The 19,998-nt window shown below is 36.4% G+C and overlaps 1 protein-coding gene across 7 annotated transcripts in view; it reads right to left on the bottom strand.

The window, feature by feature from the left end:
* SCLT1 (sodium channel and clathrin linker 1) overlaps window positions 1–19,998 on the bottom strand; it is a 257,508-nt gene that overhangs the window by 225,124 nt on the left and 12,386 nt on the right. For all 7 annotated transcript variants that reach the window (XM_047855214.1, XM_047855220.1, XM_047855217.1 and 4 more), the window contains exons 2-4: window positions 15,648–15,715; window positions 7,776–7,834; window positions 6,845–6,917 (exon numbers count right to left, since the gene is read on the bottom strand). In XM_047855214.1, coding sequence (XP_047711170.1) covers window positions 6,845–6,917; window positions 7,776–7,834; window positions 15,648–15,715 — 200 coding nt within the window. The remainder of the gene's footprint in view (window positions 1–6,844; window positions 6,918–7,775; window positions 7,835–15,647; window positions 15,716–19,998) is intronic.

Here is a 19,998-nt window from a genome sequence, read left to right as displayed (position 1 = left end):
AAGAATTGAGGGATTATGCACTAGACTTCAAGGCATATGATAGGATCTCTTGCTGTCCCTGCATGAATAGAAAAGAAAGATATAAAGAAAGTTCTTAGTGTTTGCCCACTTATAGCCCCATTCTGAGGAAATGAGTCTTAAGCGGATGTTTTTATATAATATTGCTCTACTTTCTTTCATTTGCATTAAATTCAGTGAAACTTGCTACCCAACTGAACTGATCCAGAGATTAGTATCTAAACCAAACACAGTAGTAAGTACATTCAAACACTAGGAAAGGGAGTTTAACGCCTCCAGGTGGGCTTGAGACATGTAGCATCTCTTTAACAAATGCTTCGGTTATCCAATAATCAGAAATATCAAAATTTGGGAGAAAAATGTAAACATTTTAAAATCAAAGAAACAGGTTATAAATATCAAGTATACTTTAAAAATGTATCTCACTGAAACTCACATTGTATCCTGAACAATGTTGTGCTATTATTCTAATTCTCTATCAGCCTCCCATATATCCTAATTTTAGAAATTCTAGGGTACAGAAGGGTCCTTGGTTTCTAAACTCTCTTCACTCCTAAAATAAACTTTTATTACTAAAGAGGATTTCAGACAAAAGATGCCACAGCATAATCCTACCTATATTAGAAGACGATCAAATGAATCTAAAATCTGATAGACATAATGTTTGAAATTGGGGGAAAAAAACCATTCTCCAAACAAAGGGAAATACCGGTAGGATGAGGGTTAAAAGTCTAAAATTATATGAGATGGTTTTTGGTCTTCTTGGGGGAAAAATAAAGATGTAAACAAATAATGAGTTTAAGTTCTCCAAGCATCTAAGATATGCTCCTGTGAGATACCAGGAGCAAGGAAACACTGGATTAAAAAATGAAACTGAAGAGGCAGAGGCAGTTAAGATGGCAGAGAAGTAGGGATATGGGAATTTTCCTAGTCCTTCAAACACAGCTGTACTGAGATAGGATCACATGGAACACCCAGGAAATTGATCTGCAGAGTAGCGAGGATCTCCACAGTTGTAGTGAGACAGCTTGGCAGGATGGAGCCTCTGGAGCAGAGAGATTCTGGAAGTGCAAGACTCTCTCCAAGGTAGAGCCGGTGCCATGACTCGTGTGCTCCTTGGGAGGGAGGGAGCTGACCCCAGGGTATAGCACAACGTAGCAATCTCAGGAGAGCACTAGGAGAGAACAGTCCCCTTCCTGGAGTACTTTGGGAAGATGATTTATTGCCTCTCCAAGGACAAAAGACCCTGCACGTGCCAGCCAAAGGCCTTTTTTCAGCAGGGCAGAGTGGCAATACTGCAGAATGGGGTGCACACGGTGTGGAGTCCTTGAAGATGACATCAGGTTTTGAATCGCAGCCAAGCTGCCTAAGAGGTTTGGGAGGCTGTGGAGCAGTGCAAAGTGAATACCCTTGCTATTCTGTGAGGACTACCTGAACAGCATGGGTTGAGACACCCAGTCGGGGGAGCGAGACTGGGATGTCGCCGTTTTTCTCCCCAACACCAACACAGTGGAACTTCAGAGAGCAGCACAGCACCCCCACTGGAGGCTGGACACGCTTACACCAAACACCGCTCCTCCATGGTTGGCAACTTCTTATCTACTGGAACAAGAATGACTGAGCCAACTCAGCTGGACTCTCCTCCAGACCAGCACAGCCACTGGTGCTAGGCGCCAAAAGACAACTGTTTCTCCTTCCTTCCTTCCTTCCTTCCTTCCTTCCTTCCTTTCTTCCTTCCTTCCTTTTCTTCCTTCCTTTCTTTTTCTTTCTTTCTAATTGTTCTTTCTCCTATTTTATTCTTTTAGAATCAGGCACATAGTTTCTGGTTTGTTTTTGGTCAATTCTTATTCTATGTATATATGTGTGTGTGTGTGTGTGTGTGTGTGTGTGTGTGTGTGTGTGTATTTTTTTTAGCAGAAATTTTTATTTTATCATTTTTCCACCTTTCCTATTTCTTATTTTCCTATTCCTCTGAATTTAGCCTCATACTTTTTTGTTTTGTTTTCTTTTTCCTTCCCCCCCCCCCCTTTTTTTCCCCCCTTGATTTGCTGTTTGGACTATTTTCTCCTTTCATTTTTCTTTTTATGGGATCAGGATTCCCCCACCCTTTTTTTCCCTATGCTTTTCCAGGGTTACTTCAACAACAAATCAAAGCTTCCCTGGTTGAAGGTCCACACACTCCACCACTATAAGCAAGGAGGAGTTCTGCACAGTACTGATCACTGGGATGAGCAGCCAAAATGTACAACAGAGTGCACACCACATATACAAAAACCACTTCCTGGAGTGCCAGGCCCTGGATAGGGTATGACCCCTTTTTAATACAGTAGTACACTCAGGTGCAGGACACACAAGAAGCTTTTAAAATACACAAAAGACAGAAACTTAGCCAAAATGACCAAACAGAGGAATTCTCCCCAAAAGAGAGTGCAAGAAGCAATCAAAGCCAAAATGACCAAATGGAGGAATTCTCCCCAAAAGACAGTGCAAGAAGCAAAGCCAGAGAATTGCTCAAAACAGATATAAATAATATATCTGAACAAGAATTTAGAATAACAGTCATAAGATTAACAACTGGGCTTGAAAAAAGCATAGAAGACACCAGAGAAACTCTTGTTGCAGAGATCAAAGACCTAAGAACTAGTCATGATGAATTAAAAACTGGTATAACTGAGATGCAAAATAACCTAGATACAGTGACAGCGAGAAGGGAAGAAGCAGAAGAGAGAATAGGTGAAATAGAAGATAAAATTTTGGAAAATAAAGAAGCTGGAAAAAAAAGGGGGTGGGGAAGGAAATTATTAGATCACGAGGGGAGAACTGGAGACCTAAATGATTCCATGAAATGAAACAAGTGTCCATATCATAGGATTTCCAGAAGAAGAACAGTGAGAGAAAGGGGCAGAAGGTTTATTTGAACAAATTATAGTTGAGAACATTCTCCAAAATAGACCGCATACTAGGTCACAAAACAGCCCTCAACAGACTGAGATCAAACAGATTGAGATCATACTATGCATATTTTCAGATCACAACACTATGAAACTTGAAATCAACCACAAGAAAAAATTTGGAAAGCCTCCAAATACATGGAGGCTAAAGAACATCTTACTTAAGAATGAATGGGTTAAACAGGGTATTGAAAAAGAAATTGAAAAATACATGGAAGCAAATGAAAATGAAAACACGACAGTCTAAACTCTTTGGGGTGCAGCAAAGGTAGTCCTAAGAGGAAAATACATTGCAATTCAGGCCTGTCTCAAGAAGCAAGAAAGGTCCCAAATACACAACCTAACCTTACACCTAAAGGAGCTAGAAAAGCCACAGTAAATAAAGCCCAGCAGAAGAAGGGCAATAATAAACATTAGAGCAGAAATAAATGAAATAGAATCCAAAAGAAAACAGTACAACAGATCAATGAAACTAACAGCTGACTTTTTGAAAGAATGAACAAAATTGATAAACCCCTAGCCAGACTTCTCAAAGAGGATCCAAATAGATAAAATGACAAATAAAAGAGAGAGCACAACCAACACCACAGAAATACAAACAACTGTAAGATAATACTATGAAAAACTATATATGCCAATAAACTGGACAAAGAAATGGACAAATTCCTAGACACTCATACACTACCAAAACTCAAATGGGAAGAAATAGAAAACCTGAACAGACCCGTAACCAATGAATAAGTAAGTGGGTTATCAAAAATCTCCCAACAAACAAGAGTTCTGGGCCAGGTGGCTTGCCAGGGAATTCTACCAGACATTTAAAACAGAGTTAATACCTATTCTTCTCAAACTGTTCCAAAAAACAGAAATGGAAGTAAATTTTCCAGACTCATTCTATGAAGGTAGCATTACCTTACCTTGACTTCAAAACCAAAATCCCCACTGAAAAGAGAATGACAGGCCAATATCCCTGATGAACCTAGATATAAAAATTCTCAACAAGATAGTAGCAAATAGAACTCAACAGTACATTAAAAGAATTATTCACCATGAGCAAGTGGGATTCATTTCTGGGCTGCAGGGCTGGTTCAATATCCACAAATCAATCAACGTGATATACCACATTAATAGAAGAAAGGATAAGAACCGTATGATCCTGTCTACAGATGCAGAAAACGCATTAGACAAAATACAGCATCTTTTCTTGATAAAAACCCTCACAAAACTTGGGATAGAAGGAACATATCTTTAAAAAAGCCACATATGAAAGACCACAGCTAATATCATCCTCAATGGAGAAAAACCGAGCTTTTTCCCCCAGAGATCAGGAACACAACAGGGATGTCTACTCTCACCTCTGTTGTTCAGCATAGTGTTGGAAGTCCTAGCCTCAGCAATCAGACAACAAAACCAAATAAAGGCATCCAAATTGGCAAAGAAGAAGCCAAACTTCCACTCTTCACAGATGACATGATTCTCTACATGGAAAACCTGAAAGACTCCACCAAAAACCTGCTAGAGCTGATACATGAATTCAGCAAAGTCGCAGGATATAAAATCAATGTACAGAAATCGGTTGCATTTCTATACACCAACAATGAAGAAACAGAAGGAGAAATCAAGGAATCAATCCCATTTACAGCTGCACCAAAACCATAAAATACTTAGAAATAAACCTAACCAAAGAGGTAAAAGATCTGTATGCTGAAAACTATAGAAAGCTTATGAAAGAAATTGAAAAAGACACAAACAAATGGAAAAACATTCCATGCTCATGGAATGGAAGAATGTTGTTAAAATGTCGATACTACCCAAAGCAATCTACACATTCAATGCAATCCCTATCAAATAACACAAGCATTCTAGAGCTAGAGCAAACAATCCTAAAATTTGTATGGAACCTCAATAGACCCCGAATAGCCAATGTAATGCTGAAAAAGAAAACCAAAGCTGGAGGCATCACAATCCCGGACTTCAACTTGTATTACAAAGCTGTAATCATCAAGACGTATGGTATTGGTACAAAAACAGACCCACATTTTAATGGAATAGAATAGAGAACCCAGAAATGGACCCCAAAATATATGGCCAACTCATCTTCAGCAATGCAGGAAAGAGTATCCAATGGAAAAGGACAATCTCCTTAGCAAATGGTGCTGGGCAAACTGAACAGTGACATGCAGAAGAATGAACCTGGACCACTTTCTTACACCATACACAAAAATAAAGTCAAAATGGATGAAAGACCTAAATGTGAGACAGGAAACCATCAAAATCCTAGAGGAGAAAACAGGCAACAACCTCTTTGACCTCAGTCACAGCAACTTCTTACTTGACATGTCTCCAGAGGCAAGGGAAACAAAAGCAAAAATGAACTATTGGGACCTCATCAAGATAAAAAGCTTCTTCAAAGCAAAGGAAACAATCAACATAAGTATAAGGCAACCAACAGAATGGCAGAAGATATTTGCAAATGAAAAATCAGATAAAGGGTTAATTACCCAAAATCTATAAAGAACTTACCAAACTCAACACCTGAAAAACAAATAATCCAGTGAAGAAATGGGCAAAAGACATGAATAGACACTTTTCCAATTACACATCCAGATGGCCAAAAGACACATGAAAAGATGCTCAACATCCCTCATCATCAGGGAAATATAAATCAAAACCACAATGATATAACACCTCACTCCAGTTAGAGTGGCTAAAATTAACAACTCATGAAACAACAGACGTTGGCGAGGATGTGGAGAAAGGGGAACCGTTTTGCACTGCTGGTGGGAATGCAAACTGGTACATCTACTCTGGAGAACAGAATGAAGGTTCCTCAAAAAATGAAAAATAGAACTACCCTACAACAGAGCAACTGCACTACTAGGAATTTATCTAAAGGACAATGGAATTCTGATTCAAAGGGGTACATGCACCCCAATGTTTAAAGCAGTGCTATTAACAATAGCCAAATTATGGAAAAAGTCCAAATGTCTATGAACTGATGAATAGATTAAGAAAAATTTGCGGGGGTGGGGGGGCTAAAAAGTAAGGTTACATTTATTTTACACTGTAGAAACACTGCAATGAATTAGCCAGTAATTCGCACTCCCATGGCTTCACACAAGGAAGAAGTTAACATGTCACCACTTTCTCTGGAATAGCTCGACAACCATGATTTCCATATACCCTAATGTAACTGCCTACTAAAATGCCAGTCATCTGTATGTACCAGTGTCAAAGATGAAAAGTAAACTGTAGTAAGATGTGGTTTATGTGTATATATAACGGAATACTACTCAGCAATAAAAAATAATGAAATCTTGACATTTGCAACAACATGGATGGAACTGGAGGGCATTATGCTAAGCAAAATAAGTCAGTCAGAGAAAGACAGATATATGATTTCACCCACATGTAGAATTTGAGAAACTTAACAGATGAACACAGAGGAAGAAAAGGAAAAATAAGATAAAAACAGAGAGGGAGGCGAACCATAGATGACTCTCAAATCAGAGACAAGCTGAAGGCTGATGGTGGGGACATGGATAGGTGGGTAGGGATGGGTTAAATGGGTGACGGGATGGGCATTAAGGAGGGCAGTTTTCAGGATGAGCACTGGGTATCATATATAAGAGATGAATTGTTCCTGAAACCAAGACTACACTGTATGTTAACTAACTTGAGAATAAATCAATAAAATTAAAAAAAAAATGAAACTGAAGATAATCTTTAAATACACACATACTTTCTTATTGAGAGCCAAGAATTGATTAGATATAGCTAAATATGTTATTCCTCATCAATGTTTTTGAAGAGTATTTTACTTCTTTTTTTAAAACAAAATATTATAAAAAAACTTGAAAACTATGATTTCATACCTGGTAATATTTCAGCTGCCCATTTAGTTCTTCCAGATGTTTATCATACTCAATAATAAGAGGAGCTAAAAAGCTAATAAAAATACATAATTTTAAAAATCTCATATTCTGTTTAATCTAGTATAATATGCAGCATGTGAATTAAATAGAACATCAATATTTTTATGTTACATTTATCCATAAAAATCAATACTTTGCCTTTTTCGTGTTCTCAAGCTTATCTCAATATTTTCAGATGCTATCAAATATCTGGGAAGGGGAGGTAATGAAGGAGGTCATCAAGACAACTGCCAGTTGACCCTTGAGCTGAACCTGGACAATTGGAGGCCTTTCCCTGACCCTCCCCTGTACTTAGAATATGTATTCTGCTTGTCTTCTTCACACCCAGAAGCAGCTCCAAGGATACAGCCTTAACATAGTAATGTGATGCCGAGGGTGTCTGTACTGGGATGTAAGTGAACCCAGTTAAGGCCTTTTGTGTATGTGACTGAACCCAGTTAAAGCTTCTACACAAACTTTTAAGATTATGGCAGGCAGGTGAGGAAATCTAGCTGTCTTGCAGTGTCCTACAACAAGATAACTCATAAGTAGGTTCTATTGCTTAATAAATTTGCCACCTACCAACCCGGAGTGGTCTGCCTCTTCCCTCAGTCTGTCCTTGCCCTCCACATATGGGAACCAGTTTCAGATTACACCCATATTACTCTTGGAAGGTCTGGAGGAGGTTGCAAATAGGAGGGAGAGAAAATCACCCCAATTAAGAATTACTCTTGTAGATTATAATGCTGGCTTCCCGCACTTGTATATTCAATGACATATCATTTAAATCTAATTATAGCAGACCATGAAATAATCTTAATATTAAAGAAATTATTTTAACAATAATAAATATATTTAAGAAAACAGTATTGTTCTGGTGACTCAAACATACCTTTGGTCAACTAGTGTGTTTTCTAATGTGTCATCTCCACCTCCTTTGAAGACAGCTTTCTACAACAGAGAATATTGCATCTTAAAATGTTTTCTCACATCATCGAAGCCAAAATGACAGTAAAAACAAAACAGGAAAGAGTAATCATCTAAATTGATGTTGAAAGTGCATTTGGTAAATTTTAACATCCATATGTAACAAATTTGGTAAATTTTAACATCCATATGTAACAAAAACTCTTGGCAAAGTCGAATAGGAAGAATTTTTCTCAATTTGACAAAGTATCTATCAGAAACCTACATCAATTACTATCTTTCATGGTGAAACATCAAAAGTGCTGCATTAAATACAGTATAACACAAGGTTGCTCACTATCACTGCTAAATTCAACACTGCACTAGAGGTTCTAGTCAGTGGAACTAGGGTAAAGGGCTGGGAATTTAAAAGTTGAAAAAGAAACAACACTCTTATTATTTACAGATAATTTGACCATTTACCCAGAAAACTCTATGTATAATCTACCAATTATTAGGTCTAATAAGAGAATATGGTAAGTTATCCCATAGAAGATCAACAGAACAGTAGCCTTCCTAAGTGCCAGCAATAATTTGAAAATGTAAAAAGAAATAATATCTTTTCACTACTGTAACAAAAGGTAGCACATGAGAATAAAAAACAAAAAAAAGATGCTATAACTTTACTGAAAAATTAACTATACTGAAGAATATATAAGAAATATGTAAATTTAATAAGGAATAATGTTATATAAAGTGTTTAGCATAATTCCTGACGTGTAGAAAGCTCTTAATAAATCTTGGCTATTTTTTTTCTTTTTTTTTTTCTTAATATGGGGGAAAATCTATTGGCTAACCAAGGTATATGTTATGAGCTTTCAACCAACATGGGAAGGATTAGCTCTCAAAATATAAAGCCTCAGTAGACATGTTTACATGGATCCAGAACTGTAAGATGAATTAGACAAAAAGAAAAGGTAACCTTCCAGGGAGAACCCTGATGGATTAAAGAATAAATGAATCCAGTAGTCTATGCAATTTCAGAGAGGGATTTATTCAATCCTAGAGTATTAAAAAATAGTTACTGTGTTTATTAAAGAATTAATTAAGGGGCAAGAGATAGTTTAACTTTCAATTGTCCAAAAGTTAGTTAAAATCTTCTTGGGATAACTAAGTGGTTCAAACCTTAAAAATATTATTTCTCAAATTTCTTAGGAATTTTTATAAATATCAAATCAACCACCAATGTTATGACTGATAGCTAGAGATGGATGGCAGTCTACAAAATAATAATTCAAGCTCTCATTAACCTCCCACCCATCAATTAGAAGTTTCCTAATTGTTACTCTTACCATGTTTCACTCCACTTTATCATTCTTTTAAACAGTATTTAGTAATCTCCTAGTGTTTACTAAATTAAGTCCAAACTCCTCAATTTAACCATTCAAGGCCCTCTACAATGCAGATACAATCTATCCTTTCTAATGTTATTTTCCATTACTTCTCTCATATACGCCAAACACACTTTGAAAAAATGAAGTATGTTTTACTCCCTAAATACTCCACTACCTCTTCTTTTAGCCCCCATTGAAGTTCTTTTAAAATCTTAGCTACTTTTCAGTACTCATCAAACATGCTACATCCTTCAGGAAACTTTCCCTGATCTCTCCAACTATATATGATCACCTTTTTCCCTGTGATACTCATTTTTGGCTTTCAGGTTAAGATACGAATAATATGCCTTTGCAGGTTAAGATACGAATAATAATAATAATATGTTAAATAATATGTTATTTAACATTTTTCTCAAACCCATATTTCTTAGTCTTTAGGTCCCTATGAAATGGTAGTATTATGATACACATTTTCATAGCACTAAATCTCCTGGCATAGTGCCTTACATATAGGAGGTGCTCAACATATATTGGTTAAACTGAATTCTATAAAGACACTGCTCTGAAACTATTTTCTAATGATAGTTGCTAATAAAATGCCAACCTACGAATAAAGGACCAATAATCCAAATCATAAAAATTATGATCCTAAGGGCACCTGGTTGGCTCAGTTGGCTAAGAGTACAACTCTTGATTTGGGCTCAGGTCATGATCCCATGATTCATGAGTCCCACTTCAGGCCTGCTTGGGATTCTCTGTCTCCCTCTCTGTCTCTGCCTTGCTTGCACTCTCTCTCTCTCAAAATAAATAAGCTGAAAAAATGATACAATTATAAAGATAAACATAATAAAACAAAATATAAAAAATTTTCATAGAATAATAATATAGATTCAGTAATCCTTTACCACTTGCTAGTGAAACTTTTAGAATAAAAGTATGTAGGACTTAATAATTCAAGATCTAGTGGAAAAAATCAAGTTGGGAGGGTAAGATTGATATCAACTACACAAGCATTTACATAAGGGCACCTGGCTCTCTCAGTCAGTGGAGAGTGTGAGTCATGATCTCAGGGTTGTAGGTTTCAGCCCTAAACTGGGTGTAGAAATTACTTAAAAAATAAAATTAAAAAAAAAAAGAATTTACATATATGTATTACCATATTTATATGTGTTATATATTTATATATATATTTTAATTGAAATATAATTGACATGTTTAGTTTCAGGTGTACAACATAGGGATCTGACAATTCTATACATTGTTATTCTCACCATAGAAATAATTAAAAGCATTTATAAATATTTTTATATTTCCTAAACAAAATTTAAATAAATTACACTAAATAAAAGCAATATATACAGAATTTTATATATCTTGAATCTTGAAAAATGGATACTGTACAAGTAATTTCTACTTATTTTTATCCCAAGATGACTTCCGGTGATGATGGTCAGAGTATATCACAGAAGGAATGCCAATAATATTGAATTATAGTTGGGTAGACAAATTTTTCTGGACACTTTTATTCCTCTGAGGAAACTATACACTCTCTAAATATTCTAATTATAATTCTGAATGTTTAATTTTGTGCCCCTGATTTTAAACTATATATCTGGCTATCAAATATGTTAATGACATCCTTTCTGCCATCCTTTGGAAGAAAATACAAGCTGACTAGCATTTTGTGAAAATGTTTCTTCACATTTTATTTACTTTTTTAATGTTTGTTTATTTTTGAGAGAGAGGGACAGAGTGTAAGCAGGGGAGGAGCAGAGAGAGAGGGAGAGACAGAATCTGAAGCAGGCTCCAGGCTTTGAGCTGTCAGCACAGAGCCTGACATGGGGCTCAAACTCACAAACTGTGAGATCATGATCTGGGCCTAAGTCGGCCGCTTAACCGACTAAGCCACCCAGGTGCCGCTATTGTTGCACATTTTAAGGGTGTTGTAGCATGTGATTCATATCGTGAAGAGACTGATTTTCATCATTTATCACTTTATTAATGTAGAGTGTAAGAAATTGCTAAACTCTTACAAATGGCTCTTTTTAAAGTGCTACGGTCATTGATATTCTAACATCATCATGGAATGATGCAAAATCAACAAGGTTTCATTCAGCAAATGGAGAGTCTACAACTGCACTGTCCAATACAATAGGCACAAGCCACACGCATCTATTTAAATTTTATTTATTTAAAATGAAAATTAAATAGGGTGCCTGGGTGACTCAGTCATTAAGCATCTGACTTCAGCTTAGGTCATGATTTCACAGTTTGTGAGCTCGAGCCCCATTTAGGGTGAGTTCGAGTTCTGCATCAGGTGAGCACAAGCCCTAATTTGGGTTGAACATGAGCCCCACTTCGGGTAAAACACAAGCCCCGGGTAAGCCCCACTTCTCTCTTTCTCTCTCTCTGCCCCTTGTGGGATCCTCTCTCTGCCCCTTGTTCATTTGTGTGCTCACTTGCTCTTTCCCTCTCAAAAATAAACAAAATGAAAATTAAATGAATCATCTAACAGTTGTACTAGCTTCATTTAAAGTGCTCCGAAGTCCCATGTGATCAGTGGCTACCATTTTGGACAGCACAAGATTATATAACATTTCCATCAAAATAGTAAGTTTTCCATCAGACAGTGCTAGCCTAGAAAGCCAGTAAGTTGACTCAATTCAAATAGTACAGGTGGTTTGTTATATTTTATCTATTGAGTCTTGTATTTTTAAACACATGATCAACAGGAGTAGCCCTCCTGTCCCTTTCAATGTATTTTCAAATAACTACTTTCAAATGATTACAGTTGAGACCAGTTCCCATACATTATGCAAGCATAATCAAATTTTTTCCTGCTTTAGGGCCTCTTTTTGGTCCACTTCTCTGGCTCCTTCTTCAACTTTCAGTGCTAACTTGAATACTACTGCCGTAGAGAAGACTGCTCTGAACACTCTACCAAAAATAGATCTCAGCCACAAACATCACTACTATACTGTATACGTGGTAATTTCTACTTTAGCACCTTGTTTATTTTTTTCACATAAGATAGCAGTATTAATTACTTAATTATTCACTTATATCTCTTCCATGGAAATAGGATGTTTTGTCATAGTCATAGCTCTATCCCCAAAGCTTACCCAGCACACACATGCAAGATTTGGTGAATTAATAAATTAATGTTTGCTGAGGCGCCTGATGGCTCAGTGGGTTAAGTGTTCAACTCTTGATTTCTACTCTTAATTTCATCTTGCAGTTCGTGAGTTCATGTCCCTCATAGGGCTCTGTCCGTGCAGACAGTGCGGAGCTTGCTTGGGATTCTCTCTCTCCCACTTGTGTGCATGTGCTCTCAAGGAATAAACAAACTTAGAAAAATAAATTAATGGTTGTTAAAGCAATGAATACATTTGCACCATGACTGTCTCTCCCTTTCAGAACCAGCTCATACCTTCTTGGCACTACGCTTTTATGTTTATTGACATAGTTTATGTCAGTTTATGTGCTCCATTTCTTTCCTGGCTAGACTATATGTCAATTTAACTTTAATTTTGGGTTCAAGCAGAAGGAGTAGAGTTGTCCCAAACTAGAAAAGGAAGATATTTTCAAGAGAGTTTTTGGAGAAAATAAACTTATTTTTAATATTCTACCTTATCCCTCCAGCAACTATGAAGAGACCCAAACATTTATCCCTCAGTACACGCATGTACTGGTATGGCACAGAGGCATAACTAGCCTACATGTGAGGAAAGACATGTAAGGGGGGCAAAAAAAAAAAGGTAGGAACAAAGTATTGGGAAAAGAGGGAAATTTCCCACCTTCTTGAATAAAATCTTTTAACACCTGTCATCCAGTGCCCACTACTATACTCTCAAAGAGCAATGTCACTTGAAATACTTTTTATTTATATAGAAAACACAAAATAATCAAAGGAAGACAACTAGATTTCACAACAACCCTGAAAATATCATTCAAGAAACTAGTTGCTATTTATTTCCCTAAGAGATCATACGATACAAAACATCTTAAGGCAATTCACAAAACTTATTTGATCCAAGGAAAGTCTAAATGATCCTTATATAATGATAGCACTAAGGAATTTTAACTATCACTTATAACATAGTATCTATAGAAAATCAAGTTTGAAATTCCAACTTAAAATACAAGAAATAAATTATCAAGATCCTGCAGCTTTATTTTTCCAACATTAGAAAAGTTTCATAAAGTATGTTCATTTAACACAAGTCCTGGCAATTTACCTAGCATGAGGAAGGAGGAGGGCATTTCATTGGGATTTTATCTTGAAAATACAGAACTAAAAAGCATGAACTATTTGTGTTTCACAAGCTGATCATGACTTTTTACAATTCCACTTTTACTTGGCTATAAAACTCAAATGATACTGGAAGATAAGTAGGTAGGAGGAAAGGAAAGATATAATTGCTTCATTCATTCAACAATTATTTATTGAGCATCTATTAACAAGAATTGTTTTAGGCACCTGGGAAATACAGTTGGACAAAAAGGGCAAATGTAAATTTATGAAGGATTTCTGCTGCTAGTGGCAATCACTAAAGTTAGTGACAAGAGATCTCAGTCAGTGCTCCTGGGTCTCACATAACCTTTGATAATGGTTTCCTCCTACTTCTATGTCTTCCTTTACTACAAACAGAAAAAAAATAAATAAAAACAATTGTTCCTGAACATTTTTTTCACAAACCAGAATAACGTTTCTGGGGATGAAGAACCAAAGAATGCACTGCATATGGCCAAGGATATGGACCATACTGCTAGAAAGCAAATTAATTCCCCTCTCATGCTCTCCTACTACCTCCTTTTTCATTACTGCAAACTACGTAGTGAAAGGCAAGACCCATGGAGATTGGTGTTTTGAGACAGCAACAGCAACATGTTCTGAAGAGGTGAACTGCAGAAGAATCTTAGGCAGTAACAGTATACTACTACCAAAACTAAGAGATAAGAATCAAGATCTGATTGTGTGACTATAAGAATAGTATCCGTAAAAGAAGAACATGTACCTTTAGAAAACTAAAGGAACTATAATTTCACCAAAGAGTACACTATTAAATAAAACTTTACCATACTTTGCATGTTCTCATGAGGCTTTAATTATAATCACAATGTACAAGGCAGGTGCATCTAAAAGGCTACCTCGTGTTTTATCTGGTAAAACAATCTTTCATAATCAAGTCAGCCACAGTGTACAGTAGATATAATATCATGCCCAGAGATCCTCTCAGGCTTTAAAATCAATCTTTGTTTGAATCCTCCTTTCAGGCATATTCGATGAGACATTAAGCAGAAGAAAAAGAACCTAAGAATCTGAGCAAAATTTAGAGGCTACTATATTATGAAAGATTCTCTACCATCTAAATGATAACATTCCTAGTTAAGGATGAGTAACAAAGTAACATAAGAAACACAATATAGTTATTAACATAGCAGATGGATAGTTTTAAGACCCTCTGGACTCTGAGTCTGGTCTTTGTAAATAAAAACACAGAGTAGTAGGCTAAATGTTAATACGCTAAAGAAAATATTTATAAGTATACTCAGGTCAACCAGATAAACTATTCCTTTTTAATTTCTTAAACACAACTTCCTTTTCAATATCTTAAAAACAATAAGTTTTAATTGTAAGATTCATTTATGTTAAAAGCAAAACACTTCCTTATTAATTCAGTAGGGAGCTATCACTAATGTAGGAGCTACTGTTTTTCTTTTAATATTGTGTAACTCAGCAATAAGTATGCCTTAGTGCTCAAAAAAATTTTTAACAGAATATTTAAATAAGAACATGTACCCAAGGAAAGAAATATTAAAAACAATACCATATATTGTTTACTGTTTTGAATTCGCTTTTGCTTGCCATAATTTATGAGAATTCCAAGTTAAAACTTACTATTATAATGTATCTTGAGAAAAGATTTTAGGATGTTTCAAAATGTCAATGAATTCTCATTTTAGAACTCAGACATTTTAACATTATACGTAATATGTAAGCGCTAACTGAAAAAAGTCAATTTCTATGGTTAAAGAATTTGTATTCATTAAGTAAAAACAAGCATTTCTTCCTCCTTATAAGAATCAAAGTTGCGGGGCGCCTGGGTGGCGCAGTCGGTTAAGCTTCCGACTTCAGCCAGGTCACGATCTCGCGGTCCGTGGGTTCGAGCCCCGCGTCGGGTTCTGGGCTGATGGCTCGGAGCCTGGAGCCTGTTTCCGATTCTGTGTCTCCCTCTCTCTCTGCCCCTCCCCCGTTCATGCTCTGTCTCTCTCTGTCTCAAAAATAAATAAACGTTAAAAATTTAAAAAAAATAAAAAAAAAAGAATCAAAGTTGTAAGCAAAATTTCAAAGTACTGTAGGCAACTGCACATGAAAATAATCCTAAATAGAATTTATTTATGTAATTATATTTACAACCAAACTGGAACCTAGATCATTAGACCTTAACTAATTTACATACCTGTACCAATGAATATTTGGAAAAATCTTCCATTTGATATCGCCTAAGCACTTCATTTAGTCGTTGATCTGAAAAAGGAACAAAAAAAAGTCTATAGTTTATTGCCTAATGTTCAACATTTAAAAATTACAACTAGGGTAGCTTACCTGAGATATCCAATGCAAAACTGCTAGTCTTCACTGTTTCTCAAAATGAATCCTCAATTTCAGCACGTTTTTGAAATTTAAGAAAGAGGCCCTTCTATACACATAACCCAACCAACTATTGCCAATGGTAAAAAGAATATCTGAAAAGAACTAATTCTTCGGGTTTCATAAATTTAATTCTCAATCTCTCCTGGCTTACTCTTCAGGTTAGCAAAAGTAAAAAAGATACTCTCCACTTTTTTTTTTCTTCCCTTGCTACTAGAAGTGAAAAGAGCTGAAAAGATAAACTGTAGCCATCGTTTTTAGAATAGTGAAAACAGACTGAAATTCTGTTCCAGGACAAACCTCCACATGGAAAAGAAACAGCAGGACAAAGATTATGAATTAAACAGGAGTGAGCAAGAGATAATAGAAATGAAGGACTGGAATAAAACCAAGTGCTCTCAGCAAGCACAAGGTGATTAATATTTTTATTCACATCAAGAAAACATACAATAGAACACAGTTAAAATGTACAAAACCAATTCTTTCAAGATCACATGGGCTATTTAAAACTGATAATTTACTGGCAATAGAGTAAATCTCAACTTTCAAAAAGACCGAAGCCAAAGAGAGCATGTAACTGACAACAGCACAATTAAGCTGGAATTAAAAACTAAAAAACATTAAGGAAAAATTTTAATATGTTTTGAAGTTCAGAATTTACTTTTTTAAAATATGAAATTTATTATGAAATTGGTTTCCATACAACACCCAGTGCTCATCCCAACAGGTGTCCTCCTCAATACCCATCACCCACTCTCCCCTACTTCCCAACCCCATCAACCCTCAGTTTGTTCTCAGTTTTTGAGAGTCTCTTGTTTTGGCTCCCTCCCTCTCTAACCTCTTTTTTTTTTTTTTCCTTCCCCGCTGCCATGGTCTTCTGTTACGTTTCTCAGGATCCACATAAGAGTGAAATCATATGGTATATATCTTTCTCTCTATGACTTATTTCACTTAGCATAACACTATCCAGTTCCACTCACGTTGCTACAAATGGCCATATTTCATTCTTTCTCATTGCCACATAGTATTCCACTGTGTATATAAACCACAATTTCTTTATCCATTCATCAGTTGATGCACATTTAGGCTCTTTCCATAATTTGGCTACTGTTCAAAGTGCTGATATAAACATTGGGGTGCAAGTGCCCCTATGCATCAGCACTCCTGTATCCCTTGGGTAAATTCGAAGCAGTGCTATTGCTGGGTCATAGGGTAGATCTATTTTTAATTTTTTGAGGAACCTCCACACTGTTTTCCAGAGTGGCTGCACCAGTTTGCATTCCCACCAACACTACAAGAGGGTTCCCGTTTCTCCACATCATCACCAGCATCTATAGTCTCTTGATTTGTTCATTTTAGCCACTCTGACTGGCGTGAGGTGATATCTGAGTATGGTTTTGATTTGTATTTCCCTGATGAGGAGCGATGTTGAGCATCTTCTCATGTGCCTGTTGGCCATCTGGATGTCTTTAGAGAAGTGTCTATTCATGTTTTCTGCCTATTTCTTCACTGGATTATTTGTTTTTCGGGTGTGGAGTTTGGTGAGCTCTTTATAGATTTTGGATACTAGCCCTTTGTCTCATATGTCATTTGTAAATATCTTTTCCCATTCCGTTGGTTGCCTTGTGGTTTTGTTGATTGTTTCCTTCGCAGTGCAGAAGCTTTTTATCTTGATGAGGTCCCAATAGTTCATTTTTGCTTTTAATTCCCTTGCCTTTGGGGATGTGTCAAAAAAGAAATTGCTGCAGCTGAGGTCAGAGAGGTCTTTTCCTGCTTTCTCCTCTAGGGTTTGGATGGTTTCCTGTCTCACATTCAGGTCCTTTATCCATTTTGAGTTTATGTTTGTGAATGGTGTAAGAAAGTGGTCTAGTTTCAATCTTCTGCATGTTGCTGTCCAGTTCTCCCAGCACCATTTGTTAAAGAGACTGTCTTTTTTCCATTGGATATTCTTTCCTGTGTTGTCAAAGATGAGTTGGCCATACGTTTGTGGGTCTAGTTCTGGGGTTTCTATTCTATTCCATTGGTCTATGTGTCTGTTTTTGTGCCAATACCATGCTGTCTTGATGATGACAGCTTTGTAGTAGAGGCTAAAGTCTGGGATTGTGATGCCTCCTGCTTTGGTCTTCTTCTTTAAAATTATGTTGGATATTCGGGGCCTTTTGTGGTTCCATATGAATTTTAGGATTGCTTGTTCTAGCTTCGAGAAGAATGCTGGTGCAATTTTGATTGGGATTGCACTGAATGTGTAGATAGCTTTGGGTAGTACTGACATTTTACCAATATTTATTCTTCCAATCCATGAGCACAGAATGTTTTTCCATTTCTTTATATCTTCTTCAATTTCCTTCATAAGCTTTCTATAGTTTTCAGCATACAGATCTTTTACATCTTTGGTTAGGTTTGTTCCTAGGTATTTTATAGTTATTAGTGCAATTGTGAATGGGATTAGTTTCTTTATTTGTCTTTCTGTTGCTTCATTACTAGTGTATAAGAATGCAACTGATTTCTGTACATTGATTTTGTACCCTGCGACTTTGCTGAATTCACGTATCAGTTTTAGCAGACTTTTGGTGGAGTCTATTGGGTTTTCCATGTATAATATCATGTCATCTGCCAAAAGTGAAAGCTTGACTTCACCTTGTCAATTTTGATGCCTTTGATTTCCTTCTGTTGTCTGACTGCTGATGCTAGCACTTCCAATACAATGTTAAACAACAGAGGGGAGAGTGGACATCCCTGTCATGTTCCTGATCTCAGGGAAAAAGCTCTCAGTTTTTCCCCATTGAGGATGATGTTAGCTGTGGGCTTTTCATAAATGGCTTTTATGATGTTTAAGTATGTACCTTCTAAATCCCAACTTTCTCGGGGGGTTTTATTTTTTTAATTAAAAAAATTTTTATTTTAATGTTTATTTATTTCTGAGACAGAGAGAGACAGAGCATGAGTAGGGGAGGGGGAGAGAGAGGGAGACACAGAATCAGAAGCAGGCTCCAGGCTCTGAGCCGTCAGCACAGAGCCTGACGCGGGGCTTGAACTCACAAACCATGAGATCATGACCTGAGCCGAAGTCAGTCACTCAACCGACCAAGCTACCCAGGCACACCATCGGGGTTTTTATTAAGAAAGATGCTGAATTTTGTCAAATGCTTTTTCTGCATCAATTGACAGGATCATATGGTTCTTTTCTTTTATTAATGTGATGTATCACATTGATTGATTTGCGAATGTTCAACCAGCCCTGCAGCCCAGGTATGAATCTCACTTGGTCATGGTGTATAATTCTTTTTATATGCTGTTGAATTCGATTTGCTACTATCTTATTGAGAATTTTTGCATCCACATTCATCAGGGATATTGGCCTATAGTTCTCTTTTTTATGCTGGGTCTCTGGTTTAGGAATCAAAGTAATGCTGGCTTCATAGAATGAGTCTGGAAGTTTTCCTTCCCTTTCTATTTTTTGGAACAGCTTGAGAAGGATAGGTATTATCTCTGCTTTAAATGTTTGGTAGAATTCCCCTGGGAAGCCATCTGGTCCTGGACTCTTATTTGTTGGGAGATTTTTGATAACCGATTCAATTTCTTCTCTGGTTATGGGTCTGTTCAAGTTTTCTATTTCTTCCTGTTTGAGTTTTGGAAGTGTGTGGGTGCTTAGGAATTTGTACATTTCTTCCAGGTTGTCCATTTGCTGGCATATAATTTTTCATAGCATTCCTTGATAATTGCTTGCATTTCTGAGGGATTGGTTGTAATAATTCCATTTTCATTCATGATTTTATCTATTTCGGTCATCTCCCTTTTCTTTCTGAGAAGCGTGGCTGAGGTTTATCGATTTTGTTTATTTTTTCAAAACACCAACTCTTGGTTTCATTGATCTTCTCTACAGTTTTTTAGATTCTATATTGTTTATTTCTGCTCTGATCTTTATTATTTCTCTTTTTCTGCTGGGTTTGGGGTGTCTTTGCTGTTTTGCTTCTATTTCCTTTAGGGGTGCTGTTAGATTTTGTATTTGGGATTTTTCTTGTTTCTGGAGATAGGCCTGGATTGCAATGTATTTTCCTCTCAGGACTGCCTTCGCTGCATCCCAAAGCATTTGGATTGTTGTATTTTCATTTTCATTTGTTTCCATATATTTTTTAATTTCTTCTCTAATTGCCTGGTTG

The sequence above is a fragment of the Prionailurus viverrinus genome, chromosome B1, assembly GCF_022837055.1.
Source record: "Prionailurus viverrinus isolate Anna chromosome B1, UM_Priviv_1.0, whole genome shotgun sequence".
Taxonomy (NCBI): Eukaryota; Metazoa; Chordata; class Mammalia; order Carnivora; family Felidae; genus Prionailurus; species Prionailurus viverrinus.
This window is presented reverse-complemented; position numbering and strand designations above follow the sequence as displayed.